At 39.0% G+C, this 16220-nt stretch overlaps 1 protein-coding gene across 11 annotated transcripts in view; it reads left to right on the top strand.

Moving 5' to 3' along the window:
- Cntn4 (contactin 4) overlaps nt 1-16005 on the top strand; it is a 990533-nt gene extending 974528 nt beyond the window's left edge. For 10 of the 11 annotated variants that reach the window (XM_029478673.1, XM_029478666.1, XM_029478667.1 and 7 more), the window contains 2 exons: nt 10756-10924; nt 14043-15826. In XM_029478673.1, the coding sequence (XP_029334533.1) occupies nt 10756-10924; nt 14043-14143 (270 nt within the window). In that variant the 3' untranslated portion in view covers nt 14144-15826. Of the gene's footprint in view, nt 1-10755; nt 10925-14042 lie in introns of all 11 variants that reach the window. The other variant, XM_029478674.1, reaches the window with a different exon arrangement.
- The last annotated feature ends 215 nt before the right edge of the window (nt 16006-16220 follow it).

Here is a 16220-nt window from a genome sequence, read left to right on the forward strand (position 1 = left end):
TAGCTTCAGTGGAAGGGAGCAGTGAGTAAAAGCTATGTGTCCTTTGTAAAGCTAAGGATGAACCTAGCTGCTGTGAGGCCAGCTCAGATTTAAAGGGATGAAGGTGGAGAAGACATATGCAAGAAATTGTTTATCATCCCTACGTGAAGGATGCTGAGTGTATAAGGAACAGAAGACTTGGCTGTCTCCAAATGTGTAGGTCAGATGAATTTCTGAGCAGACCATGACCAGGGGTCTGGCCCAACCTTTGCACGGAATGAAGGAAGGAACTGCATTTGTTTAGCTGGAAGAAAGTAAGTGCTCAGAAGCAAAACATTCAAGTATGTAAAGAGACTTGACTAATAATGAGTAAAGTGTTCCAAATTCTGTATGACTAATGAAAATGTTGACTTCCAAGCTCTTCACCTGGAGAAAAATTCAAAATTGTAGACTTCATTTTATAATCTTCCTTAAATAATGGAAACTATACAAGGGCTTATTTAAGCAAACTTGCAAAATTGCAAGGAAAGTCACTTTTTTCCCCTTTTAATGGATTACTGTAAAATCACTGCTGTCAGAGGCATGTCAACATGACCATAGAAATAACAGTTTATAAAGAGCTTTGTAAAATGTCACTCTTCCTGAGGATAGATGGGCTGCAAAATGCCCTTAACTTGACCAGTGCACTGAATTTTCTTCCCTGACATCTCAATAGAACATGGCATAGCTAATGCCTGCTTACTTCCAGCACTGGAGAAGAGTCCATCTTCCTTTGCACTAAGTCCATTCTTGAACAACTTGGCTTTCAGAAAGTACAACGGAGCCAAATGTGTCTTTATGTCATCTGGGCTGGTGGGCCACAGTCTTATGCCTTTGAGTCCTTTAGGCTTATCCCTAAATTCTAATGGACTTTACTCTTGTTTTCAGGCTGCTACCAAAATAAAATAACATGCAGAGAAGCATCCCAAAGTATTTGAGGCAACCAGGAAAAGGATTAGAGACCATCTAGTAAAACTCCTTATTTCTTATATATGAGCATTCAAGCCCATCCATAAGTCTGTTGGGGTGTTTTTGGCTTTACCAGGTACAAAGAGTAGTTACCATGTTGAGACCTGCTGACTGGTAACAATTATTACTTTGTTGACAGTCAGTGCTTTGTATACCAGTTTCTTCCCACGAATGCTCACACCAGATTCTCACTGTAACATCTTCCCAAGAAGGCCCATCTTGAGTGTATTGCCCCTTCAGACATGTCTGCCTGCACACAGGCTAGACCAAGCATCATACATCATGGAGGGAATATGAAGGGCAAAGCAGGCCAAGAGAAACATAGAACATTTGATTTAGCAGATGAGGCTTGTTGTTCTTCATATAGGATTTAGGAAAACTATTTTTACTTCTGTAGTAATAGAATGAAGTGTGGGAGTAAATGAAAACTAGGGCGTTTAGTTCTCTTTCTGATTCAAATATCAGATCAAATGAGGTCATCCTTTAGGGTGTTAGGCATGTCATTTATATCTTTTGGATTTAGACTTTGAGAATATAGAAACTGCTGGCATGGCTGATCCAATATTAGGAGGAAGTTTTTGGTTTTGTTTTTGTTTTTTTCTTGTGAATAAGAGAAAAAAAAATATCCAGAGGCATCTGAAAAATTCCAGAGAGAAGGAAGCAGACGGGACATGGTCAGGCTTAGGGAAAGGGGAGAGCAGGAGAAAATAGTGGAGAAGGCAGGAGACAGACAATAGAGCATAGTGAGAGAGAATCTTGAGAATAGAAAACAAGAGAGGATGTGGAGTAGGCAAATCATAAGGGTTATAAATAGGATGAACAGCTTTGGGACAGGAAGAGGCCCAGAGAACTAGCATGGATTTTAAAAGACATAACAGGTATTTGTGATTCTGAAGGAGCCTGCAGGCCAATATACTGATTGGTGCCACAGGTAGTAATATGTCCCTTCGGCCAGTAGTAATAGAAATGAGTCCTTTTGGCAGATGGGAATCAGTTTCACAAGTTCCCAAGGAATGCTAGGTTTTATCTAACCTCTAGAAATCTTTCTGTAGTCCAGCTTATGCTAATTTCTGGATATATGGACATCCTAAGACCTAAGAATCAGATTTGAAGGAGTAACCTCTGGTCTCAGTATGGCAAAATAAATTGCGCACACAAATAAGTGAATCAAGGTGAGTGAGCTTATTCAACAAATACTCTAGACATCTATCCAAGGCTCTTTACTATTATTATTGCTTTTATTTGTTTTAAGTCTAGACGCTGACCTCCTCCAGGTCCACCCTTCCATGGCTCCTCATCCTATTCCTCCTCCCCCTGCCTTCAAGAGGATGTCCCCCACACTCCAGGCCTCTCCACTCCCTGGGGCCTCAAGACTCTTGAGGGTTAGGCACTTCTTCAACTGAGGCCAGACCAGGCAGTCCTCTGCTGTATATGTCAGGGGCCTCGGACCAGCTCATGTATGCTTCCGGTGGCTAAGTGTCTGAGAGATCTTAAGTGTCCAGGTTAGTTGAGACTGCTAGTCTTCCTATGGGGACACCCTTCTCCTCAGCTTCTTCAAGCCTTTTTCTTATTCAACCACAGGGATCCCCGAGATCAGTCCAATGGTTGGATGTATCTGCATCTGTCTCAGTCAGCTGTTTGTTGGACCTCTCAGAGGACAGCCATGCTAGGCTCCTGTCTGCAAGCATATCATAGCCTTAATAATAGTGTCAGGCCTTGGAGTCGACCTATGATATGGATTCCAAGTTGGGCCTGTCACTGGATCTCCTTCCCCTCAGTCTCTTTTTCATTTATGTCCCTGCAGTTGTTTTAGACAGGAACAATTCTGGGTTAGACTTTTTGACTGTGAGATGGCAACCCTATCCCTCCACTTGATGCCCTGTCTTTCTTCTAGAGGTGGGCATTTCACCTGAGTACTGAGTCTCTGACTTCCCAGGTTTCTGGTACTTTATAGAGGGTCCCCCACATCTCACTTCCCTGAGTTTACATGATTACATTCATTGTGTTGGCCCTCAGGGCTTCTCTCCTGTCTACTCCTCCATACCTGATTTTGTTCCCCTTCCCCCTTCCCTCTACCACCCAGGTTCCTCTCTCCTTCTGCCTCCCATGATTGTTTTCTTCTCCTTTCCAAGTGGGATAGAAGCATCCTCACTTGAGCCCTTCTGCTTGTTAACCTTTAGTTCTGTGGATCATATCCTAGGTATTCTGTACTTTTTTGGGGGGCTAATATCCACTTATTAGTGAGTACACCATTCATGTCCTTTTGGATCTGAGTTACCTCATTGAGGATGATATCTTCTAGTTCTATCTAATTGACTACAAAACTTATGATGTCCTTGTCTTAATAGAAGAGTAGTATTCCATTATGTAAGTGAGCCACATTTTCTGTATCCTTTCTTTGGCTGAGAGACATCTGGGTTGTTTCCAGCTTCTGGCTATCACAGATGATCATAGTGGATCACATGCCTCTGTGGTATGGTGGAGCGTTTTGGGGGTATATTCCCAAGAGTAAGATAGCTGGGTCTTTAGGTAGATCTGTTTCTAATTTTCTGAGGAACTTCTAGCTTGATCATGGTGAATGATATTTTTGATGTGTTCTTTGATCCGGTTTGCTAGAAATGTATTGAGTATTTTTGCATCAATATTCATAACTGAAATTGGTATGAAGTTCTCTTTCTTTGTTGGATCTTTGTATGCTTTAGATGTCAGAGTAATTGTGACTTCATAGAATTCCCTTCTGTTTCTATTTTATGGAATACTTTGATGAGTGTTAGTATTAGCTCTTCTTTAAAGATCTGGTAGAATTCTGCACTAAAGTCATCTAAAGTCATCTAGCCCTGGGCCTTTTTTGTTTTGTTTGTTGGTTGGTTGGTTGTTGTTTTGTTGTTTTTTGTTTGTTTGTTTTTTGTTTTTTGTTGGGGGGTTTTGAATGACTTCTATTTCCTTAGAGAATATGGGACTATTTAGATGGTTTATCTATCTGATCCTGATTTAACTTTGGTATCTGGTATCTGTCTAGAAAACACTCCATTTCATCTAGATTTTTCAGTTTTGTTAAGTATAGGCTTTTGTAGTGGGATATGGTGAATTTTTTGAATTTCCTCAGTTTCTGGTGATATATCTCCCTTTTCATTTCTTATTTTGTTAATTTGGATATTAGCTCTGTGTCCTTTAGTTAGGTTGGCTAGAGGTTTGTCTTTCTTGTTGATTTTCTCAAAGAAGCAGCTTTGGTTTTGGTTGATTCTTTGTATCATTTTCTTTGTTTCTATTTGGTTGATTTTGGCCCTAAGTTTGACTTTTACCCCCTGTCTATGCCTCTTGGGTGTGTTTTCTTTTTTTTCTGTTCTAGGGCTTTCAAGTATACTGTTAAGTTGCTAGTATAGGATTCTTGACAAGGGCACTCACTGCTATGAATTTTCCTCTTAGCACTCTTTTTATTGTCTCCCATAAGTTTAGATATGCTGTGTCATCATTTTCATTGAATTCCAAGGAGTCTTTAACTTCTTTATTTTTTCCCTGACCACATTATTATTGAGCAGAGTTTTTCAGTTTCCATGGGTATGTGGGCTTTCTGTTGGTTTTGTTGTTCTTTAAGTCTAACCTTAATCCATGGTGATCTGATAGAATGCATGGAATTATTTCAATCTTTTTGTATTTGTTGAGGCTTTTTTTTGTGACTGATTATATGGTCCATTTTGAAGAAGGTACCATGAGCTGCTGAGAAGGTACATTCTTTTGTTTTAGTGTGAAACGTGAAGTCTATCTGGCTCATAGCCTCTATTAGTTTCACTGTGTCTCTGTTTAGTTTCTGTTTCAATGATCTGTCTATTAGTGACAGTGGGGTGTTGAAATATCCCACTACTATTGTATGGGGTTCAATATGTGTCTTAAACTTTAGTAAAGTTTCTTTTATGAATGTGGGTACACTTGCATTTGGGGCATAGATGTTCAGAATTGAGACTTTCTCTTGGTTGATTTTTCCTTTAATGAATATGAAGAATCCTTCCCCAACTCTTAATAACTTTAGGTTGAAAGTCTCTTTTATTGGGTAGCAGAATGGCAACTCTTACTTGTTTCTTAGGACCATTTGCCTGGAAGACTTTTTTCCAGCCTTTACTCTGGGGTAGTGTCTGTCTTTGTCATTGAGATGTGTTTCTTGTATGCAGCAAAATGCTGGATCCTGCTTGTGTATCCAGTCTGTTAGCTTATGTCTTTTTATTGGTGAATTGAGTCCATTGATATTGAGAGCTATTAAAGACAGATGATTGTTAGTTCCTGTTATGTTTGTTGTTGTAGGTGGCATTATGTGTATGTGATTCTCTCCTTTTGGTTTTGTTGTAAGATGATTAATTTCTTGTTTTTTTTCTTTAGTGTAAATGCCCTCCTTGTGTTGGAGTTTTCCTTCCAGTTTGTTAAAATTGGGTTTTGTCATGGAATATTTTGGTTTCTCATTCTATGATGATTGAGAGTTTTGCAGGGTATAGTTGCCTGAGCTAGCATTTGTGTTCTCTTAGGGTCTGCATGGCCTCTGTCTAGGCTCCTCTGTTTTTTAGGGTCTCTGTTGCAAAGTCTGTTGTAATTCTAATAAGTCTGCCTTTATATGTTGCTTGGCCTTTTTCCCTTACAGCTTTTAATATATTTTCTTTGTTCTGTACATTTAGTGTTTTGATTATTATGTGATGAAAGGATTTTCTTTTTGGGTGTTCTGTACACTTCTTGTATGTTTATGGCCATCTCTTTCTTTAGATTGAAAAAGTTTTCTTCTATGATTTTTGTTGAAGGTATTTTCTTTTCCTTTACCTGGGATTTTTGCTTTCTTCTATTCCTATTATGCTTAGGTTTGGTCTTTCCATTATGTTCTGGGTTTCTTGAGTGTTTTGGGTTAGGAGTTTTTTATGATTTGTATTTTCTTTGTTGTGCCAATATTTTCTATGCCTGAGATTCTCTCTTTTATCTCTTGTATTCTGTTGTTGATTCTTGCATCTGTAACTCCTGAACTGTTTCCTGGGCTCTCCATTTCCAGGGTTGCCTTCGTTTGTGTTGCATCCGAAGCTCCTGACCTGTTTCCTGGGTTCTCCATTTCCAGGGTTGCCTTCATTTGTGATTTCTTATTGTTTCTACTTCCATTTTTAGGTCTTGGACTACTTTAACCAATTCCTTCACTATCTGATTGTGTTTTCCTGTATTTCTTTAAGGGGTTTATTTGTTTCCTCTTTAAGGGCTTCTCTACATGTTTACCTGTGTTTTTCTGCTTTTCTTTCACTGGGTTGTTTATATCATCCTTAAATGACTTTATTATCTTTATGAGATAGGATTTTAGGTCAACATCATGTTTTTTAGGTGTGTTGGGGTATTCAGGGCTTGCTGTGATGGGATTACTGGGTTCTGATGGTGCCAAAGTATATTGGGTTCTATTGCTTATGGTCTTGCACATGCATCTAACCATCTAGTTATCCCTGGTGTTAACTGTTTGGAGCCTGCCTCCTGTGTCCCTGGGATGCTACAGGTCTCCTGGGAGATCTGTAACCCTGGATGCAGCACATATCCTGGGATGCCTTCAGACTGTGTGGTCTGTTGCCCTGGGTGCAGCAGATCTCCTGGAAGGCCTTCAGACTATGGGGTCTTCAGAGGAACTGACACACAGATTCTCTGCCCTGATGGAAGGCACAGGGCTCTATCTAAGTTTCTTAATTATCTCACCATCCTAATGACCCCTTAAAGAAGAAATTCTTAGAATCTACTGTGTCTATTAACCCTAACTTTGAAGACATGGAGATGTGTTAAGATGATACCTCTAGAATTTCTAAGCCTGGGATCTGAACACAGCAGTATAGAATCTCTTTCTGCCCCTTGATCACGGTTTACTTTGCCTGGCAATCAGCAGATAGACACAGTGGGTGAAAATAAAGCATTACAAGAAAAGGAAATGAAGGTGAAGAGACCATAGAGAGCCAAGGGGCACTTAGAAGAGGCATGTTCTTTATATAAAGGCCAGGGAAAGCCACTTTAGGGGTGACTTCTCAATTTGGCTTTAAATGAAAGAAGAAATGATACAGGAAGCTCTCTGGAAAAGTGTGTAGGTAGAAGTCGTGAAGCTCCCAAGGTGAATACATGCCAGTGTAACAGGATGTGAAATATTGGTGACTATAGCAAAGGACTTTGTGACTATCTGGAGAGGTGGGAGAGTGGGAGTAGGGGCAGGGGAATTGGCTCCAATGAGAAGTATACTCTGCTGTCTTTGTTTCTGTGAGTTACTATAAGAGAATAATTGGGGCTTGTTAATTTATGGCAACCAGAAGCATATTTCTGGAGGCTAGGTGTCCCAGCACAAAACTATTGGCTTACAAGGAGAGTCCTTTTGACCTGTTATCACACAACAAAGGTGAGAGACTGAAACACCAAAAGAGGACAGGATTCCTATGACAGCACCAACCCCATAATGAGGGCAGAAGTCTCATAGCTCAGGCACATCTTAACCTCTTAAGCATTCCACAGTTTTTGTTTGCTTCCTTGTTTGGTTAGCTGGTTTGGTTTGGTTTGGTTTGGTTTTGAGACAGGATCTAACTCTGTAGCCAGAACTGATCTAGAACTCACTATGGCCAGGCTGACCTCAAAATTCATAGTAATCCTTCTGCCTCAGCAGCCTGAATATGTAAGAATCTTAAGCTTTGTATAAGCTTTGAATGTGTAAGGATTGCAAGCATAGGCCACCTTTTAAAATTAATATAGTAGCAATTAACATCACATGGATTTTACACCAGATGACTACCCAAACCATAGCAATCATGCTGGCAGTATCTTTTGACAATAACTATAACATTCCATGCATAAATTTTATAAAGCTGGTATTAAAAAAATTACACATTAAGGTGGTCAAACAAATAATACATGCAAGCCACATAAGATCCCCAGGCTACTCATTCTCTGTGTTTATTTAGCTATTTTTCAATATTTCATTTACATGCACTTATACCCACATGTATACAGCATGCATCTGCAGGTCACTTTCAGTCTTTAGTTCTCTCCTTTTACAGAGTGGATCCTAGAGATCTAATCAATACCATCAGACTGGGTGACAGAATCCTTTACTACTAAGCCATCTGTTCTCCTACCGCCCACCCCCTTTTAAGGTCTCTGTCTATTCCCCTTATGTTGCACATATGAATATAGAGAACAGAGGGAAAGGAACTTGACCCAGAGGTGGTGACCAAGTTGATATAAATAATTCAGGCTCTGGAGTTAGATTTCTTAGGTTTAAACACTGGGTCAATCACTTACTTGTCATGGGACCACAGGCAACTACTCTCTCCAGATCTCAGGTTGCCATCTTGGAGGTCAAAATAATAACTAAATGTAGCTGGAAGTAGAAGTGTTCCAACACTGGAGAAGCAAAAGCTGTTGTTGTTTGCTGTTGTTGAGTCCCAGGTATCCTCTCTTTGTCCCCACCTGTTTTATATCAGGTATAAGCATGACCTTCATGTGAATCAGCTGTACTGTGTTTAGTGTAAATAAAGCTTATGTTGGCCTTATTCAGGTGCCATGGCAGTCCCCATTATTACAAGACAGATAAGCAGTGTTGATGTTAAAAAAAAAAAGTATTGTGTATTTTCTTGGAAATGTTTCTTTTGGATTTATACTTGAAACTGGTTGGATTCGCTGAGCTCTTGCAAGAACCAGAAGTAAATCAAAGAAGCAATTTATTCCTCTGAGCAAGATGTGACCTTGCATCCCATCAGCCAGCCCATTCTCCTGAAGGGCTGGGATGAGAAGCAGTGCCCCAGGATTTATTGGCACTTGATCATTAGCAAAGGGATGTTGAGCCTGGCACAGCTGATGCTTCAGCATGTGTGTGGAAGGGGAGGGCTTGAGAATCTTTCCACCTTAAGGAAATTGTGTTTTCCACCCTGTATTGGAGGGCTGTAAATTAAGGTGATAAAATGCCAGGGAACAAATGGGATCTAAACTATGTTAAGGAAATTTTTATGAATTTCATTCATGTTTGTTTCTGTCTTGCAATAGAAGACTGACCATATATTTCTGACCTCCGTAGATCGGTATTTATAGGGGTCCTGTGCTTCTCAACCTGGGATATATGTTCCAGCTACATTGGTGTAGGGTGAGAACTTAGAAGAAAGGCAAAAGCTCAGGTCTCAGCCCTAACCTCTGACTTCTGACCTCAGCAATCAGCAACTCCGGAGGTGGGCTGAACGAATGAAGTTCTAAGTATCTTGCCTGGTGATTCTGGGGCAAGACTGACTTTGCAAACCTAATCTCATATTGACATTATCTGAGTGAATATTTTTTAAATCAAAGTATATCATACCCTGCACATCCACATGGCAGTCAGGTGGAAGTCCAGTGGGATTTACCATCCCTACCTACCCTCATTCAGAGTGAGGCCATGCTTTACTGTGGGGCTACCTTTAGCACTGTGGGAGGTTCTGCCATGAGTTTGGTCTCTGCTTACTAAACAAGTAGCTATGTGACATTCAAGCATATCTGCAGATAGTGATGAGTGACCCCCACACTCTTAACTCTGCTAAGAAGTATAGGATAAGGGTACCAGTAAGTGTCCCAAAACATTCAAAACATCCAAGGCTGATAACCCCTAGTGTAATCATACATCCTTTATAGTCCATGGGAAGATGAAGAAGGCAGGCTCATTTGATTTATGACTATAGACTTAGGAATCAACTTCCAGTTCTCCATGATGACAGGTCCCTGCGCCTCAGTGTCCCCACCTGTAGAAAGGTGAAATAACACCTGTATTGTGGGATTGTGGTGACATTAATAAGCTACTATAAGAATCAGAAACTACAGGGTAGTTGTTCTCGGGGTTGTTGCTGGGCACACAATGGCAGGTGCATGTTGTTATTCCTTTGTATTTTGTTCCCTGTTTGGGTGAGGAACCATCAGAGCCCCAAGCCAGTGTGTGTTCAGAAAACCTAGGAAGTTATGTCATCAGATACATTACAGTCCAAACTCAGCATCTAAGAGGCTCAGGAAGGAAAACAAAGGTGCACAAGCGGAACTTTTCAGAAGCACCACACTTCCAGATGGTCACTGACAGCCTCTTCTATGTGATCCTTAAAGGGAGTCCCAGTGGGAGGGATAGTGGAGAGCTCACTGCCCTTGCCATTCACAAAATGTCTATATGTGCAGAAATGTCATCTTTCAAGAAATTTCTTGATAATAATGACCTGCTGGGTGTTTCTTGTTCTTGAAACCCCTGCTGTGTGTGTTCATCTTGCTCCATTTAAGTCTGCATAGATAAGTCGTTCTTTGAACCCAGCCCTTACTGCATTCAGTCTGCAAAATTTTGAAAAGTGGGTGGTTTTGTCTCCATTTTACAATAGAGGGGACTGAAGTTAGGAGAGATGAAGTCATTGACCTAGGGTCACACAGAGCCAAGCCTATTCTGGTGCCAAGGCTCCTGGTGTGTCACTGACTCTACATTCTTAAAGAAATATTTAGTCTTCTATAATTCAGTACAAGTTAACTTACCCATGTAAAAGAACAGTCACACCTGCTGCTCTCCTTTACCATTTCAACTTTTCCTTCCAACTCTTCCCTCCACAACATGGTGGCAGAAGACTTGACCCTTGCCATAGATGAGCCTTTTCAGTGTGAGCAGGCTGTCAGAGCACTTCCATCATTTTACATTTAACTTCCACACAGAGATCAAAAATGAAAAAGAAAAAAGAATATACCAAATCTTTGTACATTGGTTAGAACAGCAGATGACACCTGCTCTTTCTGCATGGGCAGGTCTTGTACAGATGGAACAGGCAAAGCAGCACATCTGTTATTGAAACCAACAAGACATCAGTGGAGCTTTCTTTACCTTTCGATGAAGATTACATCATAGAGATCAAGCCATTCAGTGATGGAGGAGATGGCAGCAGCAGTGAGCAAATCCGAATCCCAAAGATATCAAGTAAGAACTTTTTTCATCTCATCCTTTCCCTTTGCCTATTATGTCAGTATCCCAGATGACCCAAGGCTTCAAGGAAATTGAGCCTGAGAAGAGTCATAATTAAGGTCAATGACAGGAGCATCCTTTCTTACATAACTGATGTTTTCTGATTTCAAGATACTTCATGCAAAAACAAACAAACAAACAAAAACCAAAAAACAAAAAAACCCCTCTTTGCCTAGTTTTAATGTATTTAGTCAGTGGCCAGCCAAAGTAGTAAATGAAGGCTGCCCCTCATAAGGCACGAAGCGCTGTTTCATATTGACCCAATTGACTGACAAGTACATAGTCCCCTAATTAATTACAGCCTTTATAGTTAATGAACAAAGTAGTTAGAAAGAATAGACAAAGAAGTTTGGGTGTTGTTATTGTTGTTGTTTAAGACAGGTCTCACTATGTAGCATAACTGGTCTGGAACTTGTGCATACACCAGGCTGGCCTCGAACTCACAGAGATCCACTTGCCTCTGCCACCCCAGTGCTAGCATGCTCTGGCCAAAAAGTTCTTAACAAGGCTGTGGTGTTTTATCCCCAGCAAGCCAGTGTAATTCAGTCTTGAGTTGGAAACATTTGAAATTTAACATGCTATATTTTGATTGAGAATATGAAATCTACATGTAAAAACCATATGGCTATATTTATAGTTAATTGTCTTCATTTTTGAATGTTGATAAATAGTATGTGAGTGTAGCTTTTGTGAGCAGATGCATTCTATTCTGTTTTTAAGTTTTATGTTTACAAATATCTCAACAGCATACAAATTTTGTTGTATGATTTTTTTATTTTAATAAAAATAAAATGTATCAAGTCAGAAAGAAGAATAATGATTGGCAGCAGCTGGGCAGTGGAGTGTGGCAGTTTCGTGACTATTTGTGTACTATTTGGCACGGTTTAGAAAGCATCTAGCAAGCAGAGCTGCTTACAAAGCTTCTAAAAGTGCTTACTGTCAATGGATTACACTTTTTTTTTTGTCTTTGTTCTGCTTTGATTTTTGTCTTTTGTTTTTGATTTGAAAGTAGGGTCTCACAAAGTATCCCTGGTTGACTCTGGGCTGCTGATGTCTTCCAACTTGCAGAAATCTTTCTACCTCTGCTTCCTAAGTGCCAGGATTAGAGTAATCATACCTCCTGAATTGTCTGGTTATAGAGTGTTTTACAATGATAATGAAGAGATTAGGTTGGCATCCAGGTTTCCACTAGGTATCTTGGTACGTATTCTTCTGCCATTTGGATTTGAGGTCTGGATATTATAGGATCAGTGCTGGCTGGAATTATAAACTCTCAAGCTATCACTGGAAAGATAATATGTTAAATCATGGGTGATATGTTCAACAGAGACCCCAATTTTAGAGCTGGAGTAAGTATCTGCTAGATGTCCATCATTTTATTTTTCAAAGGAGAAGGTTGTTTTATCTTACAGATAGGAAATGGTAGCAAAGTAGTCATGGAGCAATTTTAATGGCTTCTGAGAGACTTTTCAGTTCAGAAGAGTAAAGAGGTCCCTGTTCATTTCACCTGTTCTCTGAATTGCCTATCATATAGGAAGGATTCAATAAATGCTTGTCTGTGTTCCAGAATAGTACAGGGTTCAGTGAGGAACTGAGACCAAAGCTATGCCCCAGAGACAGAGTTCATACTTACATAAAAACTAATATATATACATTATATACATATATAATTATATACATTTAAATCCATTATCCATATATATATATATATATATATATATATATGCCTCTGAACTGTATTCTTTCTGTTTGTTGTGTTGTTTGTTTAGGCAGGGAGGGGAAGGGTTTCATTAAGCAGCCCTGGCTGTCCTTGAACTGAATATATATATATATGGAGATCATGAAAAAAGAGCTCTGATTTCTGCTGAAAGGGAGCATCACACAGTGAGTTTGGGAGTAAGGTCTAACCCACCACACCATAAAATTGGGATTTATTTATCTCACTTTGCTTAAATCTTACTACAAACTTCTGATCATTGCAAAGGTAGTTCTTTTTTCTCAATGATTCTTGGTCTCACTCATTGCAAAAACATTTATAGTGGCCAAATAATGAAGATCTGAGTGTTAGCAGAGCATAATGTATTCCCTTAAGGAATCGATCAGACAGCCTTAAAGAAACCAAGAGCAACAATGGGAACACTTTTATTAAGAAAAATGTGCAAACTACATGAAGAAGTTTGTTTACAATGTGACTATTTTGTCTGAGCAAAAGAGATTTACTTAGACAAACATGGTTTTGATTTCTAATCCAGACATTCACTTATCTAGGCAATCTTAGACAAGTTAGTTACCTTTTGGGAGACTAGTCTCCTTATCTGATGGATGAAAAGTGACATTATCTAGTCCACAGAGGGGGCTGTAAGAGCTGAGTGTCATATCATCTGTGCAGCACAGAAGTAGAACTGAAAGGGAGTATCGGTTTTCAAATCAACCTCTATCAAGAATATTCCTAGTAATATTGAAGTATCTATTACACTGGATGTGGGCACCTTCAATTTATCAGAATCTACAGTCTACAGGATGATCCCTAACCTGCTTCCAGACCACAGATAGGGTCATCATGGAACTGATATTAATGAATCACTGAATGAATCATGTAAGTAGGCCTGGAAAGAAAGCTCAGTCAATAAAGCCCTTGCCTGGCAAGCTGAAGTACCCAAATATGAACCCTAGCTCAGGCTTAAAAAGCAAGCTAAATAAAGCCACACACCCTTGTAGTCTTAGCACTGGAAAGGTAGAAACAGGAAGATCCCTTGATGAGTTCCAGGCCAATAAGAGACCCAGCCTCGAGAAAGCAAGGTGGAAGGCATCCATCTAAGGAGCTGCCAGTGTCCTCTCCTTTCCATATCCATGCCTATGTGTGTGTGCACATACCTGAGCACACACTCATTTCTGCACACACATACACACATAATAAAAACAAAATCGATAGCCAGATGATGGACAAACAGACAGAATGAGGACTGTTTTATTAGAACCCAGCCAGCTGTGCTGTTTTGGTAAGCCCTGGAGCATTGTATTTCTTTGTATATAGGATAAGTCCCTGATGAACAAATTTGTTCTCTCTTTTCAGATTCCTATGCAAGAGGATCTGGGGCTTCTACCTCCAATGCGTGTACGCTGTCAGCCATCAGTACAATAATGATTTCTCTCACAGCCAGATCTAGTTTATGACAAAAGTTATCTGAAGGACTTGCTATTTATAATATAAGCAACATTTAGCTAGTTGTTTTGAAGACACCCAGTACTAAGTAATATTGTTGTTCAAGTACATCTTATTACTGGAAAAAAATGTTTTATGCTTCGTTAGGAATGGCATTATACAGTACTTCCTCAAAGCAAATCTAGCTTTGTCTGAAGTTTCTTTGGAAACTCTGCAATGCACTGAAGACATCTGTAATATGATGTTACCAAAGCAGTTTACATATGTCCTTATATGCATATTTTTTATTATATATTTAGTGTTTTATAGAATTTTTTAAAGTTAACATATAATATAGATATTGTTTTTTTTTCTTCCTCTGCTGTAAAATGCTCTGGGCAACACAAACCACACAATTATGATTTGAGCCAATTTCCTTTAAGGGCAGAGTTTGAAACTCATCACAGCAAATGAATTACAAATGACTTGTACAGTTTTACAAGGATCCAGTGTGAAAACAGCTGGAGACTGGGTCTGTAACTCAATGCTGCTGTATATAAATTATCCCTTGAATGGTTAATGCATTGAATCGAGTCCCCTTGACATATGTGATATGTTTTCCCACCCTGTTGTGAATTTTCTTGTTGACACAATTTGAGATGGTTTCAGGAACTACACATCCCAAAAGCTAAACTTCCCAGCCCAAGAGGTACCTTGTGCAATTCTCCCATCCCTGAACTTAGCATCATCTGGTAAGACTTTATTTGAGCATCGTCTTTGTAGTAGCATTAACCTAGGCATTGGATTTGAAGTTACATATCCTGTAGTAACATAGATGAAAAGTTACTATAGTCAAACAAGTCTTTCATGGCATAAAAGGTAATTTTACTCTTTAGACATATCTGTTTTGAATGTAAATTTTTTAATAATTCTGTCAATGCATTTATAATTTCAAATTTTCTTATAGATAACATGTGTAACTGTAATGATAGAGCCCTTCTTTTGAATGACAATAACATATGTAATTTGAAATTTTTTCCTATTTTAGCAAATAGCTGCTGCAAAGAATTTTACATATAACTCTATAACTATCCTTAGTACAGATGTATTGTATCTTGATGTTTCTCCCGTTTTGCAGTAGCTAGTCTGGTTGCTTTATAAGCTTTGCATTCTACATCTTAAAATCATACAATGAAAGATGGCAATATTGACAAACCTTATTCTTATGAAAAGAACTATTTATTATGATAGGGGATGTTTTGTAAGCTGACAAGGGTGGAACATAAAAGGCAATGAGATTTTCTATAAAGTGTTGCACATGAAAACACACAGTCACCTTTTTCTTCTTTCTTGGAGAGCTCACGATTGCCTGTAATTTGTCATTTTTGCTTACACATAACATAGCCTTTCAACTTGCTAATTATATTCATCCAATAAAGGCATCATTGATTCCATTTGTGTAAAAATTAGGATGGTAACAGGGAAAATATTGTCAGTATTTCAGCTGTGTTCCTTTCTTACTTTGATATGGCTTACTTCTATGTTAAAATATGATTTAAAATCACATGCAAAAAAATCAACAAAGTAATAAAATGAATGAAAAAACCTGATACCCCAGGTAGTTCCCAACCCCAGTGTAAATGATATCTACCAGTGATCTAGCATATGTAATCTTTTTTAAAGGTATTGTTAATAAATATTCTGTCATTTGTAAAAATATCTGCCTTCTGGGAGCATTATTCTTTCCTGCTTGTCAGGGAAATTTTTAGCTTACCCTTGTGCTACTTACAACTTGGGATCATAGGGGGGCAAAAAAGTCTCGAGTTCTGGCCCCAAAACTAGGTGACCCAATTCCAAATGTGACTTTGAAATTGACAACCCTGAAGACACCATTTCAAATCCTCTTTGGAAGCATAGAGGATCAAACTCAAGTAATATATGTCTTTAAGCAGAGACTAGAATTTTGTTTTTCTTGGCTAGCCAAGATTTTGTATATTTGATCTAAGTATACCTGTTGTTTTCCCAACCCATTGCCAAAATCATAAAATCTATATAAACTTAAGCACATAAGGCCTTTCTTAGTCTACAATCTCTTACTCCTATATACAG

The sequence above is a fragment of the Mus caroli genome, chromosome 6 (genome assembly GCF_900094665.2).
Source record: "Mus caroli chromosome 6, CAROLI_EIJ_v1.1, whole genome shotgun sequence".
In the NCBI taxonomy this organism is placed as follows: Eukaryota; Metazoa; Chordata; class Mammalia; order Rodentia; family Muridae; genus Mus; species Mus caroli.